A 19,356-nucleotide genomic window follows, 5' to 3' on the forward strand; every position below is an offset into this window, starting at 1 on the left:
CTCCTTCCTAATCTCTGTCCTCCCTCCTTCCTAAATTACTTCCTCATCCAAAACTCCCTTCACCCTCAGACAAAACTCTATCCTGCCTCAGGCCAAGAGCTCTGTAGAGTTTGATCCTCCCTAATTGACTGAGGTCCACTTACCTCCCTCAGCTCTCAGCAGTGCAAGCAGCCTCAAGCAAACTGGGAAAAGAGAGCATGAATGCATAGTGCAGTGTTTCCCAACCAGGGTGCCTCCAGTTGTTGCAAAACTACAACTCCCAGCATGCCTGGGCTGTCCAGGCATGCTGGGAGTTGTATTGGAGCATAAATGCATAGTGCAGTGTTTCGCAAGCAGGATGCCTCCAGCTGTTACAAAACCACAACTACCAGGTGCATGGATCTGCAGAGCTCTTGGCCTGAGGTAGGACAGAGTTTGACCTGAGGGAGGAGGGCATTTTGGATGAGGGAGGAGTAAGGAAGGAGTTTGGGCAGAGGAGGACAGAGTTTTTTGCTTTAGAGAGGACAAGGTTTTGCCTGAGAGCGAAGGGAATTTTTGGATGAGGAAGGACAGAGTTTTGCTTGAGGAAAAACGGGCTTCAGGATTATGCTTGAAGATGCTCTGATATGGACACTGTAGATATACTGTAGCTGATAGAATAAAGGCAGATTTACTTCATACTAAATTTATAGTAAAACAAACAAAGAATTGTTTTTACCATCTTCCTCCTTCTTTAACATCTTTTTTTTTAATCTTAAGATACAATATAACACACAGACAGTGGATGTTGATGGAAGGACAACAAAGAAATTAATCGCCAACCTCAAACCAAAGACCTATTACAATTTTATTCTTACTAGTCGCGGGAATACTATGAGTGGTCTTCAGCAAAATGTTGCTGTCCGCACTGCACCAAACATGTTGGGTTTGAAACCTTTGATAAATTGGAAAACAGATTCAGATGGTCGCATCACAATAACTCTACCACATGTGGGGACTACAGAGTCAGTCAGGTAAACATTTTGATGATAATTTTATCATTTTCCAGACCCTAAATCGTGAGTACTATTAGCATCCATTAAAGATCTGTGTAAGAGCACCCTTAAAGGGGTACTCCAGTGGAAAACAATTTTTTCTTAAACCAACTGGTGCCAGAAAGTTAAACAGATTTGTAAATTACTTCTGTATAAATATTTTTGTTCTTTCAGTACTGCTGTTCTTTCAGTACTGCTGTTTGCTACTGAGGAAGTTCTTTTCTTTTTGAATTTGTTTTCCGTCTGACCACAGTCCTCTCTGCTGACACCTATGTCCATGTCATGAACTGTCCGGAGCAGGATAGGTTTGCTATAAAGGATTTTCTCTTACTTGGGACAGTTGCTGACATGGACAGAGGTGTCAGCAGAGTAGACTGTGGTCAGGCAGAAAATAAATTCAAAAAGAAAATAACTTACTCTGGAGCATACAGCAGCTGATAAGTACTGGAAGGAGTAAGATTTTTATTTTAAGTTTCCGCCACCAGTTGATTTAAAAAAAAAAATTTCTACCGAAGTACCCCTTTAAGCTTTTTTAACAGTTGACACTACATTGACATATATAGCAGCAGTCATGTTTAACATTGGCTTCACTATTTGCCTGGTTTGTAAAATGACCTTTGAAATAATCTGTACAAAGCGAGGTCCATAAAGACATTATTTTTTGTTTGATCTTCTCGTCCAACATCAGTTATAACCTCACATATGCGCTGTTTTGGCTGAATTTGCTTTAATTCCTATAGATACACGCCATTATGTTGTGAAAAGTAAAGGCTATACTAGCTGAAGAAAATGGAACCATCTCCATATTTAAGGAATACTGTAGTGGAATATAACTTATCCTCTATCCAAAGGATAGGGGATAAGTAATAGATTGTGGAGGTTCTGACCGCTGAGACCCCCCGTGATCTCTTTTACATGGCCATGGCAGTCCGCATGAAGGGGGCGTTTCATCACCCGCATGACGTGGCAGCCAAAACACACTCCCTCCATGTATCCCATAGAAATACATGGAGGGGGCGTGTCTGTCTAAGGTCGCAGTATGCGACCGAAACGCGTCACCTTTGTGCAATCGTCATGTCTAATAAACGCATTCACCTGAGCAAAGCGCTGGACCTCCTTCCCTTTCTCTAAATTATATTCCACTACAGTATTCCTTTATTGTGGTATTCCAGTAGAATATTTTTAATTTTTTTTTTCAAATCAATTGATGTCAGAAATTTAAACAGATTTGTAAATTATTTCTTTTTAAAAATTGTAAAGCTTCAGCTGTTGTATCCTCCAAAGAAAGTTGTGTAGTTCTTTCTAGTCTGACCACAGTACTCTCTTCTGCCACCTCTGTTTGTGTCAGGAATTGACCAGAGCAGGAGATGTTTGCTATGGGGATTCGCTCCTACTTTGGACAGTTCCTGACACGGACAGAGGTGTCAGCAGAGAACGTTGGTCAGACTGGAAAGAAATACACAACTTTCTCTGAATACAGCAGCTGCCAACTGCTGTGCCAACTTACAATGCATTAGTCTTCAGACCCCTTCACTTTTGTCTTACCTTGTTATGTTGCAGCCTTGTGCTAAAATATTTCAAGTTTTCCCTCATTATCCCACACTCAGTACCCCATAATGACATATTAGATGACAAACCAGAATCTTAAAAATCTATGTTTATAAAAAATAAAAAAAATAAAAAAATTATATAGTAAATTTGAGTAGCCGTATTAGTCCAGTGATGCAGTTGCAAATCATAAAATGTTGCAGTATCTTGTAATACCTTTTTTTTATTGGACTAACAGCATTTTGTATAGACAAGCTTTCAGGATTCCTCCCTTTATCAAGTCCAAAGCAAATCTAAGCTCACAAGTAGAAGACACAGGTTACATCTCACAAATATGCAGGTGTTAAGTCTTAACCCCTGCATATTTGTGAGATGTAACCTGTGTCTTCTACTTGTGAGCTTAGATTTGCATTGGACTTGATAAAGGGAGGAATCCCGAAAGCTTGTCTCTACAAAATGCTGTTAGTCCAATAAAAAAGGTATTACAAGATACTGCAACATTTTCTGATCTGTATATATATATATATATTGCATTGACATACATATGTAGACCAGTACACTTAGTTGAAGCTGTAGATCCTCTGAAGCCTTGTCAGGATGGATGGGGACAGCTACTGTATATACTCGAGTATAAGCCGAGTTTTTCAGCACGATTTTTCGTGCTGAAAACACCCCCCTCGGCTTATACTCAAGTGAACTCTCCACCCGCAGTGGTCTTCAACCTGCGGACCTCCAGAGGTTTCAAAACTACAACTCCCAGCAAGCCCGGGCAGCCTCTTCTAAGCGCTTCGGGCCCGGCCCTAGAATAGTCACGTTGCCTTGACAACGACGCAGAGGTATGTTCATTGCCAACGTACTTCTGCGTCATTGTCAAGGCAACGCCTTTATTCTGGGCCCGAAGCGCGGAGAAGAGGCGCCCCCGGTGAAGATAGCAGCCCGGAACTACTATCCCACCGGACCACCTCCTCTCCGCACAGCCCTGCAGCACCGGACCAGCTCCGAGCGGAGGTGAGTACTGTACAGAACTAAAGGGGGGTGAGAGGGGGCTGGATGATGTCGAAGGCCGCAGTGGTCTTCAACCTGCGGACCTCCGGAGGTTTCAAAACTACAACTCCCAGCAAGCCCGGACAGCCGATGGCTGCCCGGGCTTGCTGGGAGTTGTAGTTTTGAAACCTCTGGAGGTCCGCAGGTTGAAGACCACTGAGGGCAGATGATGAAGGGGGGGTGTGGGATGATAAAGGGGGGTGGGGATGATGACAAGGGGACGATGAAGGGGGGGTGTGGGATGATTACAAGGGGATGATGAAGGGGTGTGGGGATGATGACAAGGGGATGATGAAGGGGGGTGGGGATGATGACAAGGGGATGATGAAGGGGGGATGTGTGGGATGATGACAAGGGGATGATGACAGGTGAAGATGATGAGGGTCTGGATGATGACAGGCGGTGATGATGATGAGGATATTAATGACGGGTCTGCATGATGACAGGGGGGAATTATGTATTTCCCAGCCTAGGCTTATACTCGAGTCAATAACTTTTCCTGGGATTTTGGGTTGAAATTAGGGGTCTCGGCTTATACTGGGGTCGGCTTATACTCGAGTATATACGGTATTTTCAGGTCTCTCCAGAGATGTTTGATTGGGTTTAAGTTAGGACAAGTTTGTAATTGTCCTTGAGTGGCACAGCTACTGAGTCATTCCTAAGGAAATCTCTATGTATACAAGAATACAGCAGAGCTTCTAATTGGATAGTATGTCTGCATCTTAAATGCACATACATATTGAAGAAAAAGAGGGGCGGTTTTGCTCACCTTTTGTGGTTGTGTATCAGACACAAACACCTATTGAAGCCTGAAATAACGGTGCAGCCACCCGGGGATCTGTATTTGGAAGCTCCTCTGCTCACCGATCCAATTGTAAATTTGTATCTCTGTTCCTAGATAAAGATCACAGGTTTCATTATCAAGCTAATAGGAATCATCATGTCCATGAAAAGCCATTCTTACCACGCGCCACGTAAATGAATTCTTATGCATCCATTCAAATACAACTTTCTAAATACAGTCCTCCAATAAATTTATATATATCTATACTTCAAACTTTAATCACCTTCCTTTAACCCCTTAAGCCCTTATATTTTTATCCACAGACAAGTACGAGGGCTTTTTTTTTTTTTTGCGCAACCAGTTGTCCTTTGTAATGACATCACTCATTTTACCATAAAATGTATGGTGTAACCAAAAAAATACTATTTGTATGGGGAAATTTAAAAGAAAACCGCAATTTTGCAAATTGTGGAAGACTTCGTTTTCACACTGTACAATTTACGGTAAAAACAACATGTTTTCTTTATTCTGTGGGTCAATACGGTTAAAATGATACCCATGATTACATACTTTTCTATTATTGTATCACTTTAATAAAATCTCAAACTTTTTAACCAACTTAGTACATTTATAATCCCTCTATTTTTAATTTTTCCGTATAAGCGGCGGTATGAGGGTTCATTTATTGCGCCATGATCTGTACTTTTTATTGGTACCACATTTGCATATATAAAACTTTTAGTAAATTTTCTATACATTTTTTTTGGAATATGATGTGACAAAAAGCAGCAATTTTGGACTCTGCTCTGGTCTGCTCAATCGCAGACCAGAGCAGAAGACCCGAGGAAGGTAGCAGAGGCAGGTGAGGATCCCCGCGGCAGCGCTGCGGGCGATCCAATCATGCATTTTAGTGACCGCACTTCCACAAATGCCGTGATCTGTATTGATCACAGCATCTGAAGGGTTAATGGCACACATCAGCGCGATTGCTGATGTGCCCCATTACCGGCAGGTCCCTTGCTGCTAATAGCAGCTGGGACCTGCCGCGCATGATGCGAGCACCCCTCCCCGGTGCTCGTGGTCATGTACAGGACGTAAATGTACGTCCTCATGCATTAAGTACCAACGCACCAGGATGTACATTTTTGTCCTGCGTTATTAAGGGGCTAAAGATGCTGTAGTTCACAGTAGTCCCATTGCCAAGTTAACACGCTCTTCATGTCCATGGTAGTCCGGTTCCTTGTCCTGTGAATATTATATATTTATAATTTTCTTTTAGAAATTCTTGTTTAAACATTGTTGCATTTTACTATTATGAATGATATTCGCATTCAATATTGATTTTGTATACATTTTTATGAACATGTTGGTGTTTGTTTACATTGAACGTCATCCATCTGCGCTTTCTCAGAGCAGGTGATGACCAATCTCTGCAACCTGTCAATCACCATGTGATTTTAGCGCCCTTTTGGTTTTAAATAGTGTGTAGTTTTAATACTTGTATATGCCATTTCAACATTGAGAAACAGACCACCATAGTGTCATAAACGCATCTGTTTATTATTGTTTAATAATAATAATAATAATAATAATATTGTTTAATATATGTTTAAGATTTAATATATGTACAGAGTTATTATACTCCGTGTAACGCAGCTTTACTTAAGACAGTCTGCGCAGAAGATCCCTGCACTTTTTTGTCATTCCTAAGCCACTCTCGTATTGTCTTTGCTGTGTTCTTAGGGTCATTGTCTTGTTGGAAGAAAAAAATACCTCACAGTCTGAGGTCCAAAGCACTGGGGATCAGGTTTTCGTTAAGAATATATCTGTACCTAGCTTTTGTTTACCTTTCCCTCAACCCTCAGCAGTCTCTGTCCAGCGTGGTGCTGCAACTACTATGCTTGACTCTTGGGATGGTACTGGGCAGGTGATGAGCAGTGCCTGGTTTGCTCCAGACATGACTCTAAATACGATAAAAAGTTATATTTTGGTTTCATCAGACCTTTTAGTTGTTCCGGTTTTGGTTTTGTTTTGGTATTACAAACTCCAAATGTACTTTCATGTGTCTTTTACTGAGAAGAGGCATCTTTCTGACCCATTTACCATAAAGGCTAGATTGGCCAGGAAGTTAAACAGATTTGTAAATTACTTCTATTTAAAAATCTTAATCCTCCCAGTACTTATCAGGTGTACTTATCAGTATATACTAGGGATGCACCGAAATTTCAGCTGCCAAAAATTATCGGTCAAAAATGCCCCTTTCGGCATTTTTGGCTGATTGAATTTTCCTCCGAAATTTTCATGGGGGCGTTGCTTAACCTCTTCCCGACCCATGACATACATGTACGTCATGGATCGGGTGAGGACATGATGTGGGTTGGGACTGCATCATACATGGGAGATGCCTGCTTCTGTCAGCAGCAGACATCTGCCTGTAATGACTGACATCAGAAATTTCTTCGATGTCCCTCACCTGCCTAATGCCTCTGGCCACAATACCTCGTTGAAACCCACGTCTAATTTTTACCCCCTACAATCGCAAGGATCGCATATTGCAATTTTTCAAAAATTGGTTAGCAATGATCTTAACATTCAGCTCTCCAAGTCCAAACACCATACCAAAGACAGCCTAACAAAAGAAGAAAAGCTCTGAAAACATTACAGTCCAACACCGAAATAGTAATTCGACCGGCCGATAAGGGCAGTGGTTAGGTCATATTAGACTACGAACAATATGACTCAGAATCATTGCGCATCCTATCAGATACCAATTACTATTCCATCGTCACCACAGATCCCTTTGATAAAATAAAAAAGGATCTGCTACTTCTGGTAAATACAGCTACCTGGTATATACAGATACTCTCAAAAAATGAACAGAAATGTATTCTTCAAACTTGCTATAACAAACCCTACTTCTACCAATTACCCAAAATTCATAAATCCACCACTTCTCCACCAGGACGTCCAATCATTTCCGGCACCAACTCTACGTTAAGCAACCTTGCTCACTACCTCGATCTTCATTTTCAAACATATGCCATACCCCTTCCCAGTTATCTCAAAGATTCAACACAACTAATTGAACACCTCATCCCTTTACAGTGGAAACCAGAATACATATTCATGTTTCATCTCTGTATTCGAACATCAAACATGATCTTGGTATTCAATGTATATGACAAGCTCTAGAAAAGGACAACAGCATAACTCTGGAACCCCGGGAATTTCTCATCAACTCCCTTTCATATATTTTACACAATAACTTCTTTACATATGATGGGAAAATATTCCATCAGAAGATCGATTCAGCGATGGGCTCAAAGGTCGCACCTGTTTATGCAAACATATTCATGGGCGCCTTTGAGACCCAATACATCTGGAATAACCCATCCATTCTTCAAAATATTGCAGTACATTATCAGTACATCGATGATTTGGTTTTTTTTTTTTGGAAGGGCTCCACAGAAGCCATTCCCTCTTTTTTACAACACCTTAACAACAATACCTGGGGATTACAATTCACCCTCGAATCCAATAAAGACTACATACATTTTCTGTATGTACAAATTACTCCTAATGACACATCTTTCCTTACATCCACCTTCTTCAAGAAGGTGGATGCCAACAGTTATTTGGACTTTCATAGTGGGCACTTCAGAAAATGGTTAATCAACATTCCATACAGTCAGTATAAAAGAATAAGAAAGAATTGTACAAACCTTTAAGAAACATTCCAAAATTCTAAAATTGTAAACCACGCTTACAATCGGACAAAGGCACTCACGCAAGGTGACTGCCTTAACAAAGCCAAAGATGACCCCAGACCAATACAAATAACAAAAAAACACACACAAAAAATGTGGCAATGACAATCAGTTTGCTTCATATTTAATCACTACTTACAGTAGAGATGCCCGCAAAATTAAGAATATTCTTACCCACCACTGGCACATCCTGAAGGCAGACCCCTTCCTGGGTCCAATTATTCCCCCAAAACCCTGCTGCACCTACAGAAGCCTCTTTAAAAACAATTCTGGCACCCAGCCAAATAAAACATCAGCTACAAAAATACAGTCTCCCTATGGATCTTTTTGGGAGACCCCTAGAAAAAGGAAGTATTAAATGCAATAAATCATAGTGTTTATGTTGCTCACAGATTAATCACAACAAAACTGAATTAACTTCATCCACTACAGGAGAGACTTTTGATATCAAATATCATCTTACCTGCTGCACCGACCATGTTATCTATATCATCGAATGCATGCACTGTTCATTACAATACATGGGCCATACTACAAGACCCCTCCATTTGAGACTAAATCAGCATAGACTCAACATAAAAAGGATATTTTTACTACATGGGCTGTCCAGACATACTGCATTAATTCATCCGGACAAGGAACCATTTATCAAGATCATACCAATCGATTTTGTTCCAGCTACCATCAGCAATCATTTCGAAAAATTAAAAAGACTGGAAATGTAGAGATCTACGAGATACAAACCTTCTCTCCTCATGGTTTAAATGAAGTCCGAGAAGTTATTTCATAACATTCATCTTAACTGGTATTCCAGCTGCCATACTACGTGATGTACATTCTAAACAGCAGAAACCTTTCTGTTTAGAGCCCACCGTTCACTTGTTCACGCCTTCTCCACTCTAGTATCTGTTTTACACGCTTGCGCATTGCCGACATCTGGCTAAATCACTCATACGCCTGCGCCTCTGTCTGACCCACACATATATTACGTCATCATTACATGATATTTTGTTACTTCTCTTTGTTACTGTGATTTTATTGTTACAAATTTTGTTTGATCTTTTTATTTGTATATGTTTTTAATAATTATTATATACTAGCTGAGTACAAGGCGTTGGCCGGTTTTTCCTTCCTAATCCTTGTTGTGAAGGAAAATCAACAGAGGAAGCTTTTGACTTCATATCCCGTAACATATATTTCCCATAGACTTGTATGGGACTTTAAACAAAAACCCTTACCCTGGCAAAAGTGAGTAAGGGTTAAATTACCTATCCTATGTTTGTTGTTCACATATAAGTAACATGTATGCCAAGGTTCGTGTTAATATTTTTTGGACGTTATTGTGGAACATACATACACACACACATTGGCCCTCATTTACTATTACAAACCCGACATGTTTTGTCGGGTTGTGCGCAAGATTCTGTCGCATTGCGCCAGATTTTGCGCAAGAATTTGCGCCAGAATTGAAAAAAAACCAACTAACTCTCCATTTTGCTAAGAAAACCTGAAAAAGGGGCATGGTTGCTGGGAAAAGGGGGCGTGGTCGCCGAAAAGGGGTGTGTTCCCGACATTTTCACAAAAAAACAACATATTTACTAAAGTTTTCACATAAAATGTGGTGGATTTGAGCTGAGGAAAACCCTACAGATCAGAGCATTTGTAAAAAAAAAAAGAAAAAAAAAAGCAAAGTGTAGGGAAAGTGGAAAATGTAGGGAAACCTTAGTAAATACCGTGGAAAATAAATTGTAGGGAATTAAAACCCACAAATAAACCTACACTCCACTCTTACTAATAAGGGCCATTGAGTTTTATATATACCGGTAGATGTAATTTGCAAATTTTATTGGATTGTACTATTGCATAATTTTAACAGTTTCTGGTGCGACCGGCACGTTCACCGGACCTGGAAGGAGCCTCCACTGTTGTTTTAAACACTCCAATGTGTATCCTTTCTGTATTGCCTGACGAAGAGCCCGGTTCGGGCTAGAAACGCTCCCATGTTATAGTGTTGCATACGTATTACTGAACAATAAAGAATTTTACCCATCCAGAAGTTTGCGCCCCGATCGATGTCCTAATTTTTCCAGGGTCAATGACCGATTTCCTTCTAAGAAGCTTAGCCGGATTTAGTTGAGAATTCGGAAGGACCAGGAGGCTGCACTTCTCTGAGATATGCTTTTCTCATTCCCAATTGTTTTCCATCTGCAACCTGGGTTTACCTGCACGAGGTGTGCACTATTTTTTTTTCTCTTTTTCTACTAAAAATTATTTTCAGGGACTTCGGTACGAAGCAATAAAACTGACGAACTGGAAATAATAATGTCTGAGGAAAAATAAGACATACCGGGAATTACAGAGACATGGTTGGACAATAGCTATGACTGGGTGGTCAACATACAGGGTTATAGTCTATGCAGGAAGCATCGAGAAAAAAAAAACCGAAAGGGGGAGAAGTTTGCCTTTATGTAAAGTCCAGTCTAAAGGCCACAACAAATATAATGAACGAGGCAGAAGATCATAGACGTGCACAGCCTACTACATTAGGGTGTGCACTCTAAAGCACAAACTCATGCTGCACACGTGTGTGTGTATATGTATACATATATATATATATATATATATATATATATATATATATATACACATACATACATACATACACACACAAATACACTCTTGCTTGCATGCACACATACATAAACAGACCTGCACTCATATAGGTGCAGTATAAGTTCCCCACATTAGGTTGCCAGTATAGTTCCCCCACATTAGGTTGGCAGTACAGTTCCCCCCGCATTAGGTGCAGTATAGTTCCCCCCACATTAGGTTGGCAGTACAGTTCCCCCACATTAGGTGCAGTACAGTTCCCCCACATTAGGTGCAGTATAGTTCCCCACATTAGGTTGGCAGTATAGTTCCCCCACATTAGGTGCAGTACAGTTCCCCCACATTAAGTGCAGTGTAGTTCTCCACATTAGGTGCAGTGTAGTTCTCCACATTAGGTGCGGTACAGTTCTCCACATTAGGTGCGGTACAGTTCTTCACATTAGGTGCAGTACAGTTCCCCCCACATTAGGTGCAGTACAGTTCCCCCACATTAGGTGCAGTACAGTTCCCCCCACATTAGGTGCAGTACAGTTCCCCCCACATTAGGTGCAGTACAGTTCTCCACATTAGGTGCAGTATAGTTCTCCACATTAGGTGCAGTATAGTTCTCCACATTAGGTGCAGTATAGTTCTCCACATTAGGTGCAGTATAGTTCTCCACATTAGGTGCAGTATAGTTCCCCCACATTAGGTGCAGTATAGTTCCCCCACATTAGGTGCAGTATAGTTCCGCCACATTAGGTGCAGTATAGCTCCCCACATTAGGTGCAGTATAGTTCCCCCACAGACATACAGCCTTCAGCCATATACAGTGTATGGCTGGAGGCTGTATGCCTGTGTACTGCCCCACTTCTGTGTTCCGACCACCGCTATACTGCTATGGTCTATAGACCATAGCAGTAGGTCCCGGGACCGGAGGAGCGGTGATCGGAGCACTGAAGATGACGTGCTGTCAGCTGGTGCTGGTGACTTACTATGCCGACCGACGTGCGTCCTCCTCGTCAATGCTCTGTTCTTCCATTGCTATGGGCGCATGCACGGGAAGTCAGTGACGTCCCTGCGTGCGCTACCTCCCAGCGGCCCCTGCGTTTTGTAAAGTTAACGCAGGGGCCACCGCAGAAAGGTAACCGAGACATCATTGTGTCCCGAAAAGATTTTTTGGGACACAGGGATGTCCAGAATGTAATGGGGGCCCCTGCGGGCTGCTCAGTGGTGGCTGTAAATCCCCCTCTTGGGCTTGATTAGGGTGTGCCCAGGTACACCTGGCACACCCCCTGCGCATGCCTATGCAGAAGATCAATTACTGAGGCAAATAAACAAGGCAGCAAATCACAATGAGGTGGCAATAATGGGGGACTTTAACTTTCCTGATATAAACTGGGAGACCTGTGAATCTCATAAAGGAAACAGGTTTCTGACTGTAGCTAAAGATAATTATCTGTCCCAAATGGTGCAGGGCCCAAGAAATTATAGGCCTGATAGTTTAACCTCCATTGTATGTAAACTGTTTGAGGGTTTTCTGAGAGATTCTACGGTATTTGAGAGCATCTCAATGAAAATAAATGTATAACCCCATATCAGCATGGGTTTATGAGGTCCTGTCAAACTAACCCGATCAACTTTTATGAGGAGGGGAGCTCCAGACTGGACCAGGGGGAATTGCTGAATGTAGTATATCTTGACTTTTCCAAAGCATTTGATACGATGCCACAAAAAAGCTTTGTGCATAAAATGAGAAGGATTGGGCTGGGTACATGTCGGTAAGTAACTGACTCAGTTATAGAAAACAGAGGGTGGTTATTTATGGTACTTATTCTGATTGGGGGACTGTTACTAGGGCGGTGCCACAGGGGTCAGTTTCGGGTCCTTTTCTTTTTTTGTCTATTGCCTCTCAAGAGGGCATAAACCCCACTTGGTCCTAATGGATTAAATTTGTTAGACAGGACATGAAACGAATGGCTAGGATTTTCATGAATATTTTCGCGTTCAACAGCGAGATTGGCCTATACCTAGGACAAAGTGACAGGTCCTTACCCTCCTTAGGGATCACCGAAATATGTGCACTAAGAGTATCAGCGGGAAGTGAAGCACCTTGCAACAGAGAGTTTAGTGAGAAAATTAATGGGTTCGCCAAAAAAGGATTTATAATAGGATAGGGTGAAACTGTCCGGGCCCGGGGCTTTACCCGCTTTCATACCCCCAAGAGCAATCTCCACCTCCTCTTCCGAGATTGAAGCATCTAAAGGTAAGACCATGTCCTCATTAATTCGAGGCATACTCGAATCTGTCTCCCAAATCATAGGAAATTATACTTCTGTATTGTTGTTTTTGGAGAAAAAGGAGATAAGTTCAACTTGGATGGACTCAAGTACTAATGGCGTAGAAGTACTCAGGGCTACTCAGCTGAAAACATCTTCTCCCCTCTGCAAAGGATAGGGAATAAGATGTTAGCTCATGGGATTCCCGTCATTAGGGTCTTCCGCGTTCTCCTCTTCGGCACTCCTCAGATTACTGACAATGCCAGATTACTGCCCGATTACTGACAATGCCAGCCGCCATGCCCCCTCCATTCACATCTATGGGAGGAGACGTAACGGCTATGTACAAGCCGTCATGCCCCCTCCCATAGACATGAATGGAGGGGGGGGTGGTGTGAAGTTACAAAGGCGGAAGCTGCAAGCTTCTGTGTTCGGGATGCCACCGCTGCCGTCCAGGAGATCGCGGAGGTCCTACTGCTTTGGATAGGGGATAAGATGTTTTCAGCAGAGTACCCCTTTAACCGCCAATTCTACAAAAATATTACCTACTTTGAGATTTATAATCATAAGGTAATCAATGATCTTAAAAAGTAATTGAGTCAATCCGAGCATTCCTGACCAGGTGCAGGTGAGCATGTAATAAGAAAAAAATTATCTATTCATGAATAAGAATTGTGGATGCGAATAAAATGTAAAATCTTTATCCGACGGAAATAGCATACACCAGACATCAACTAACTGAAATTAGAACAAGGTTTTTTTTTTCACTCCGTGAAGTGCTGCATAAGATAAATGTGAAGACCTCAGGGAGGTATCCAACAGGGGGTCTATAACCAAATTGAAATCACCACCTAGGATCACAGTCTCTTCCTAAAAATCTTCAACATCTGCGAGCATCTTTTCTAATGCACCTACTTGTCCCGTGTTTGGTAAGTATACTGGGGGAGATTTATCAAAACCTGTGCAGAGGAAAAGTTGCTGAGTTGCCCATAGTAACTAATCAGATTGCTCCTCTGCAAAATGAAGGAAGCGATCTGATTGGTTGCTATGGGCAACTCAGCAACTTTTCCCCTGCACAGGTTTTGTTAAATCTCCCTCATTGTCCCCAGTGTACACAATACTCTTGAACACTCTTGTACACAATACTCAGAAAACTTCCCTTTTACAAAAAGCCATCTTCCTTCCTCCCCAGATGGTTGATCTAAGAATGGATCCACTTTTGACTTTGATGCAAAAACAGCAGTGGCAGTTTTCCGAAAAACTGCATAAAAAAACTTGCATGGAAACCTAGCTGGTGCCAATTGCTCAATACTGGTGGTGGGGAAGGGAGGGTGTAGTTGTATGCTGTTGCAGAGAATTCCTTCCTGACTCCAAATATCAGAATAAAACCCTGGATCTACATTCTATCCCTAGTATCTAAAATCTGTGATGTTATTATTCTCTCCATAAATGCATTCAGGCCCCTTCTGAACTTTTTTATTGAAATCACCACTTTCTCCACTTCTCTCGGAATTCCATAGTCTCACTCAGGGCTGCAATCAGGAATTTTGGAGCCCCTTATACAGCTCAAGGCCTGCCCGCCCCCCAGCACACAAGCGACCCCCCTCCCCCCACCTGTGGCCGCCCCTAGGGACCGCCCGCAACCTTCCCCATCTATGAAAAAAAATTATAACTAAGGACAAAAAAAAGAGCCCTTTAGTTAAATGAGAAAGGAAGGAGGAAATATTATCACCATACATATTACCATTGTACTGTTACTGACCTAATCCTGTATACTGAGCAGAGCCGAAGCTGATATGAGGCGACTAAGGTAGTCACCTCAGACGCAGCTGCAGCCTCTGTAAAGTTGACGCAGACGTGCTCCCCCTTTTAGTTTTTTTTACCTCCCAGGCAGCCTCTGCGGCGTGCGGCCCTTTAAAGGGGTTCTCCGGTGCTTAAACGGGGATAATATGCCTGATCGCGGGAGTCCCGCCGCTGGGGACCCCCGGGATCATGCACGCGGCACCCCGTTTGTAATCAGTCCCCGGAGCGTGTTTGCTCCGGGTATGATTACGGGTGACTACAGGGCGGGCGGCGTGCTCCGCCCCGCAATGCAAGCCTACGGGAGGGGGTGTGATAGCTGTCACGCCCCCTCCCGTAGGCTTGCATTGAGGGGCCGAGCGTGACGTCACACGCCGGCGCAGATGTGACGTCACGTGCCACTCGCCCTTTAGTCGCCGGTAATCAGTCCCGGAGCGAACACGCTCCAGGGACTGATTACAAACAGGGTGCCGCGTGCATGATCCCGGGGGTCCCCAGCGGTGTTACTCCTGCGATCAGGCATCTTATCCCCTATCCTTTGGATAGGGGATAAGATGTTTAAGCACCGGAGAACCCCTTTAAGGACACAGCCCTTAAAGGGTTATTCTGCCCCTAGACATCTTATCCCCTATCCTAAGCATTGGGGTACCGTTGCTGGGAACCCCAGCACCCCTATCATCTGGTGCTTTGCTCCGTGCCTGATGACTGGCGTTGCAGGGGCTGGAGGATCGTGACACCACGCCCCCGCCCCCTCGTGACATCACGCCCTGCCCCCCACAATGCAAGTCTATGTTGAGGGGGCAGGGTGTGATGTCATGATACTTCGGCCCCTGCATTGCCAGTAATCAGGCACAGAGCGAAGCTTGCTCCGTGCACAAAATGAGAGGGGTGCGCAGGATAGATCGCAGGGATTCCTTGCGGCGGGACCCCCGTAATCAGACATCTTATCCCTTATCCTTTGGATTGGGGATAAGATGTCTAGGGGTGGAGTATCCCTTTAAGGACACAGCCAATTTTATTTCTACATTTCCGTTTTTTCTCGCCTTCTAAATTTTATAACTCTCTTATATTTTTATCCACGGACCCACATAAAGGCTTGTTTTTTGCGTGACTGGTTGTCCTTTGTAATGACATCACTAATTTTACCATACAATGTATGGCGCAACCAAAAATATATTTTGTTTTGGGACATTTAAAAGAACACCGCAATTTAGCAAATTTTGGAATGTTTCGTTTTCACGCTGTACACTTTATTCTGTGGGTCAATACCTTTAAAATGATACCCATGACTTTTTAACCAAATTAGTATGTTTGAAATCCCTCTGTGTTGACAATTTATAATTTCAAATTTTTCCGTATACACGGCTGTATGAGGGCTCATTTTTTGCGCTGTGATCTGTACTTTTTATCAATACCACATTTGCTTATATGAAACTTTGAAATAACTTTTTTTTTATAAAATGTGACAAAAAAGCAGCAATTTTTGCCTTTTTTTTTACAGTTACGCCATTCAACATAAGGGATCATTAACATTATATTTTGATAGTTCGGACATTTACGCATGTGGTTATACCAAATATGTTTATTAATATATTTTTTTTACTCTTTTTGGGTGTAAAATAGGAAAAAGGGACGATTTACATTTTTATTGGGGGAGGGAATTTTTCACATTTTTCTTTATATTTTCTTTATATTTATTTTATTTTATTTTTTACACTTATGTCTCCATAGGGGACTATCTATAGCAATCATTTGATTGCTAATATTGATCAGTGTTATCGGTGATCTTCTGCTCGATTTCAGACCAGAGCAGAAGACCCCAGGAGATGAATGGAGGCAGGTGAGCGGACCTCCGTTCACCATTTTGGAGGATCGGATCCCCGCGGCAGCACCACAGGCGATCAGATCATCTATTTTAACATGCGCATTCAGGGATGTGGAAATCCTATCACCCGACTCCTGGGACATGTAGTTTCAGGCGCCGAGCAGGTGAATTTTTCATACATTTAGCCCTGTATCGGGCTAGCAGGGCCGGACCGACTTTATTTTTATAACACCAGTGTGAGGTTAGACTGACGGGAGGAGCAGGTGCAGACTTGCATGGGATGCAAGTCTTCACCTCACACCGGCGCTCAGGGTGTATGGATTGGGCTCCTGCCTTGAGCCTGCTCCATAACCGACGGCCCCGCGGCTGACTTCACATGTCGGGGGCCGCAGCTAATAGCCCGGCATGCGGCACTCGGCACAGCCGGCTATTAACCTTTTAGATCACCGCAGTCAAAGTTGACAGCTGAGTCTAAAGGTTTCTTATAACCAACCCTGGTGGCCTAGTGGGGTGGATTGACCACCCCACTACGGAGGTAGCCGGAGGGCTTACCTCTGCATTCATGGCTGCCCCCTTAGATCTGCATTTGATTGACAGGATTGACACGCTCAACCAAATGAACACAGATCAATGGAGATCAATAGAACTGCACTGATCTGTATGAGGAATCTAATGATTCATCCTAATTAAGTGTATTTAAAAAAAAAAAGTTAAATAAAAGTTTTAAAAAAACACCGATTAACCCCGTCCATATTAAAAGTTCATATCAACCCCTTTTCCCATTTTCCATATAAAAAATATGGAAACATAATAAAAATAAACATATTTGGTATTGGCGTGTACATAATTGTACGAATTATAAAAAAGATTACACTTTATTTCCCGTACGGTCTATGGCGTTAATGCAAAAAAAGAAAAAACACAGAATTGAATTTTTTTTATATTTAGTCATCATATCCCAGAAAAAATTAAGTAAAAAATGTTTAAAAAATCCGATCAATACCAAAATGGTACCGATACATACAGCAGATTACGGCCCAAAAATGGAGCCCTTATACAGCACAGGCTGACCTAAAGTATTAAAGGGGTATTCCGCCCCTAGACATCTTATCCCCTATCCAAAGGATAAGGGATAAGATGTCAGATCGCGGGGTTCCCGCCGCTGGGGACCCCTGGGATCTCGGCTGCAGGACCCACCTGTTGCGGCTTCCGGAAATGCTGGAGGCTTCAGCTCCCAACCACGGTGATGTGAGATCGTGACGTCACTACTCCGCCCCCGTGTGATGTCACGCCCCGCCCCTCAATGCAAGTCTATGGGAGGGGGCATGACAGCTGTCACGCCCCCTCCCATAGGCTTCCATTGAGGGGCGGAGTGTTACGTCACATGGGGGCGGAGCCGTGACGTCACAATACTCCGGCCCCGTGATTGACAATAATTGCTCCGGGGACTGATTTTAACGGGGGGCGGCATGCAAGATCACGGGGGTCCCCAGCGGCGGGACCCCCCGCAATCAGGCATTTTATCCCCTATCCTTTGGATAGGGGATATGATGTCTAAGTGCCGGAGTACCCCTTTAAAATAATGTGTAAGTTACAAGGTGAATGGCGGAAAAAAGAAAAACCCTAAATTTACGTACTATTTTGATTAAAATTATTTTGTCTACCAGGGCAAGTGGATTTTCATGAGGGACAAGTAGATTGCGCTCTGTTTTAGCCCCTTGAACAAGTAGTTTTTTTTTCTATTTCCACACCCCTGGCATTGCCGCATATGCTGTGATTTGTATTGATCACGGCATCTGAGGGGTAATTGGTAGACATCAGTGCGTACGCTGATGTCCACCATTACCGGCAGATCCCTGGCTGCTCATAGCAGCCGGAACCTGCCGTGCATGATGTGAGCTCCGGTCTGGTGCTCGCGTCATGTACATGACGTAAATATACTTCATGGTGTGTTAAGTACCACCGCACAATGACATACATTTACGTCATGTGTCCTTAAGGATTAAGAGTACCGCCAGTGGTGTTGATAGGGAGGTGCGGGCCGCCCCGGGTGACACCCCTATGCAGGGTGACTCCACTAAGCTGGAAAAAATGATAACGTGGTGGTATCTTCCCACGCTCCCCCAGAAGGAGTACAGTGAATGGCAGAGCGGGCTGTGAGTTCCTCACTCCACCATTCACTGTCCCAGGCTCTTTAGTGCTGCAGCTTCTGCGGCACGACCCCCAGCAGGCCGGCGCAATGATTTGATGTAATTGCGCTGACCGATGAATCCTGAAGACAGGAACCCCGGTACATATTACTTGGCAGTGTCAGAGACGACGGGAGGCGGTAGAGAAGATGGAAGCAGCTGTGGAGGCGCTGGCGGACGATCCCGTGTGCAGGGACAGGAGATGTGCAGGCAGGGGTCTGCGAAAGTGTGCCTCTACCTGTTGCTAAACTACTACTCCAAGCATGCTTGGTCTGTCAGTCCATACTGGGAGTTGTAATTTAGCAACAACTGGAGGCACACAGGTTGGTAAACACTAAATTAGTTAGCAGACCCTAAGGATCGAGTAATTCCTCTTGAATTCTTTGCTTAGAAATAATTAACATCTGTTTTTGCCATTGATTTAATTTCCGCCGCAGAGTTCCGTTCCGCTATTCTTCTTGCGGATTATGCGAGCTGAAATCCATTGAAGTCAATTTTCAACCCAAAATCATTTTCTC

The 19,356-nt window shown here is 43.1% G+C and overlaps 1 protein-coding gene across 15 annotated transcripts in view; it reads left to right on the forward strand.

The window, feature by feature from the left end:
* The window catches only part of PTPRS (protein tyrosine phosphatase receptor type S), a 784,683-nt gene that overhangs the window by 472,400 nt on the left and 292,927 nt on the right, over positions 1-19,356 (forward strand). For all 15 annotated transcript variants that reach the window (XM_056571644.1, XM_056571636.1, XM_056571669.1 and 12 more), the window contains one exon: positions 739-992. In XM_056571644.1, coding sequence (XP_056427619.1) covers positions 739-992 — 254 coding nt within the window. The remainder of the gene's footprint in view (positions 1-738; positions 993-19,356) is intronic.

The sequence above is a fragment of the Hyla sarda genome, chromosome 1 (assembly GCF_029499605.1).
Source record: "Hyla sarda isolate aHylSar1 chromosome 1, aHylSar1.hap1, whole genome shotgun sequence".
In the NCBI taxonomy this organism is placed as follows: domain Eukaryota; kingdom Metazoa; phylum Chordata; class Amphibia; order Anura; family Hylidae; genus Hyla; species Hyla sarda.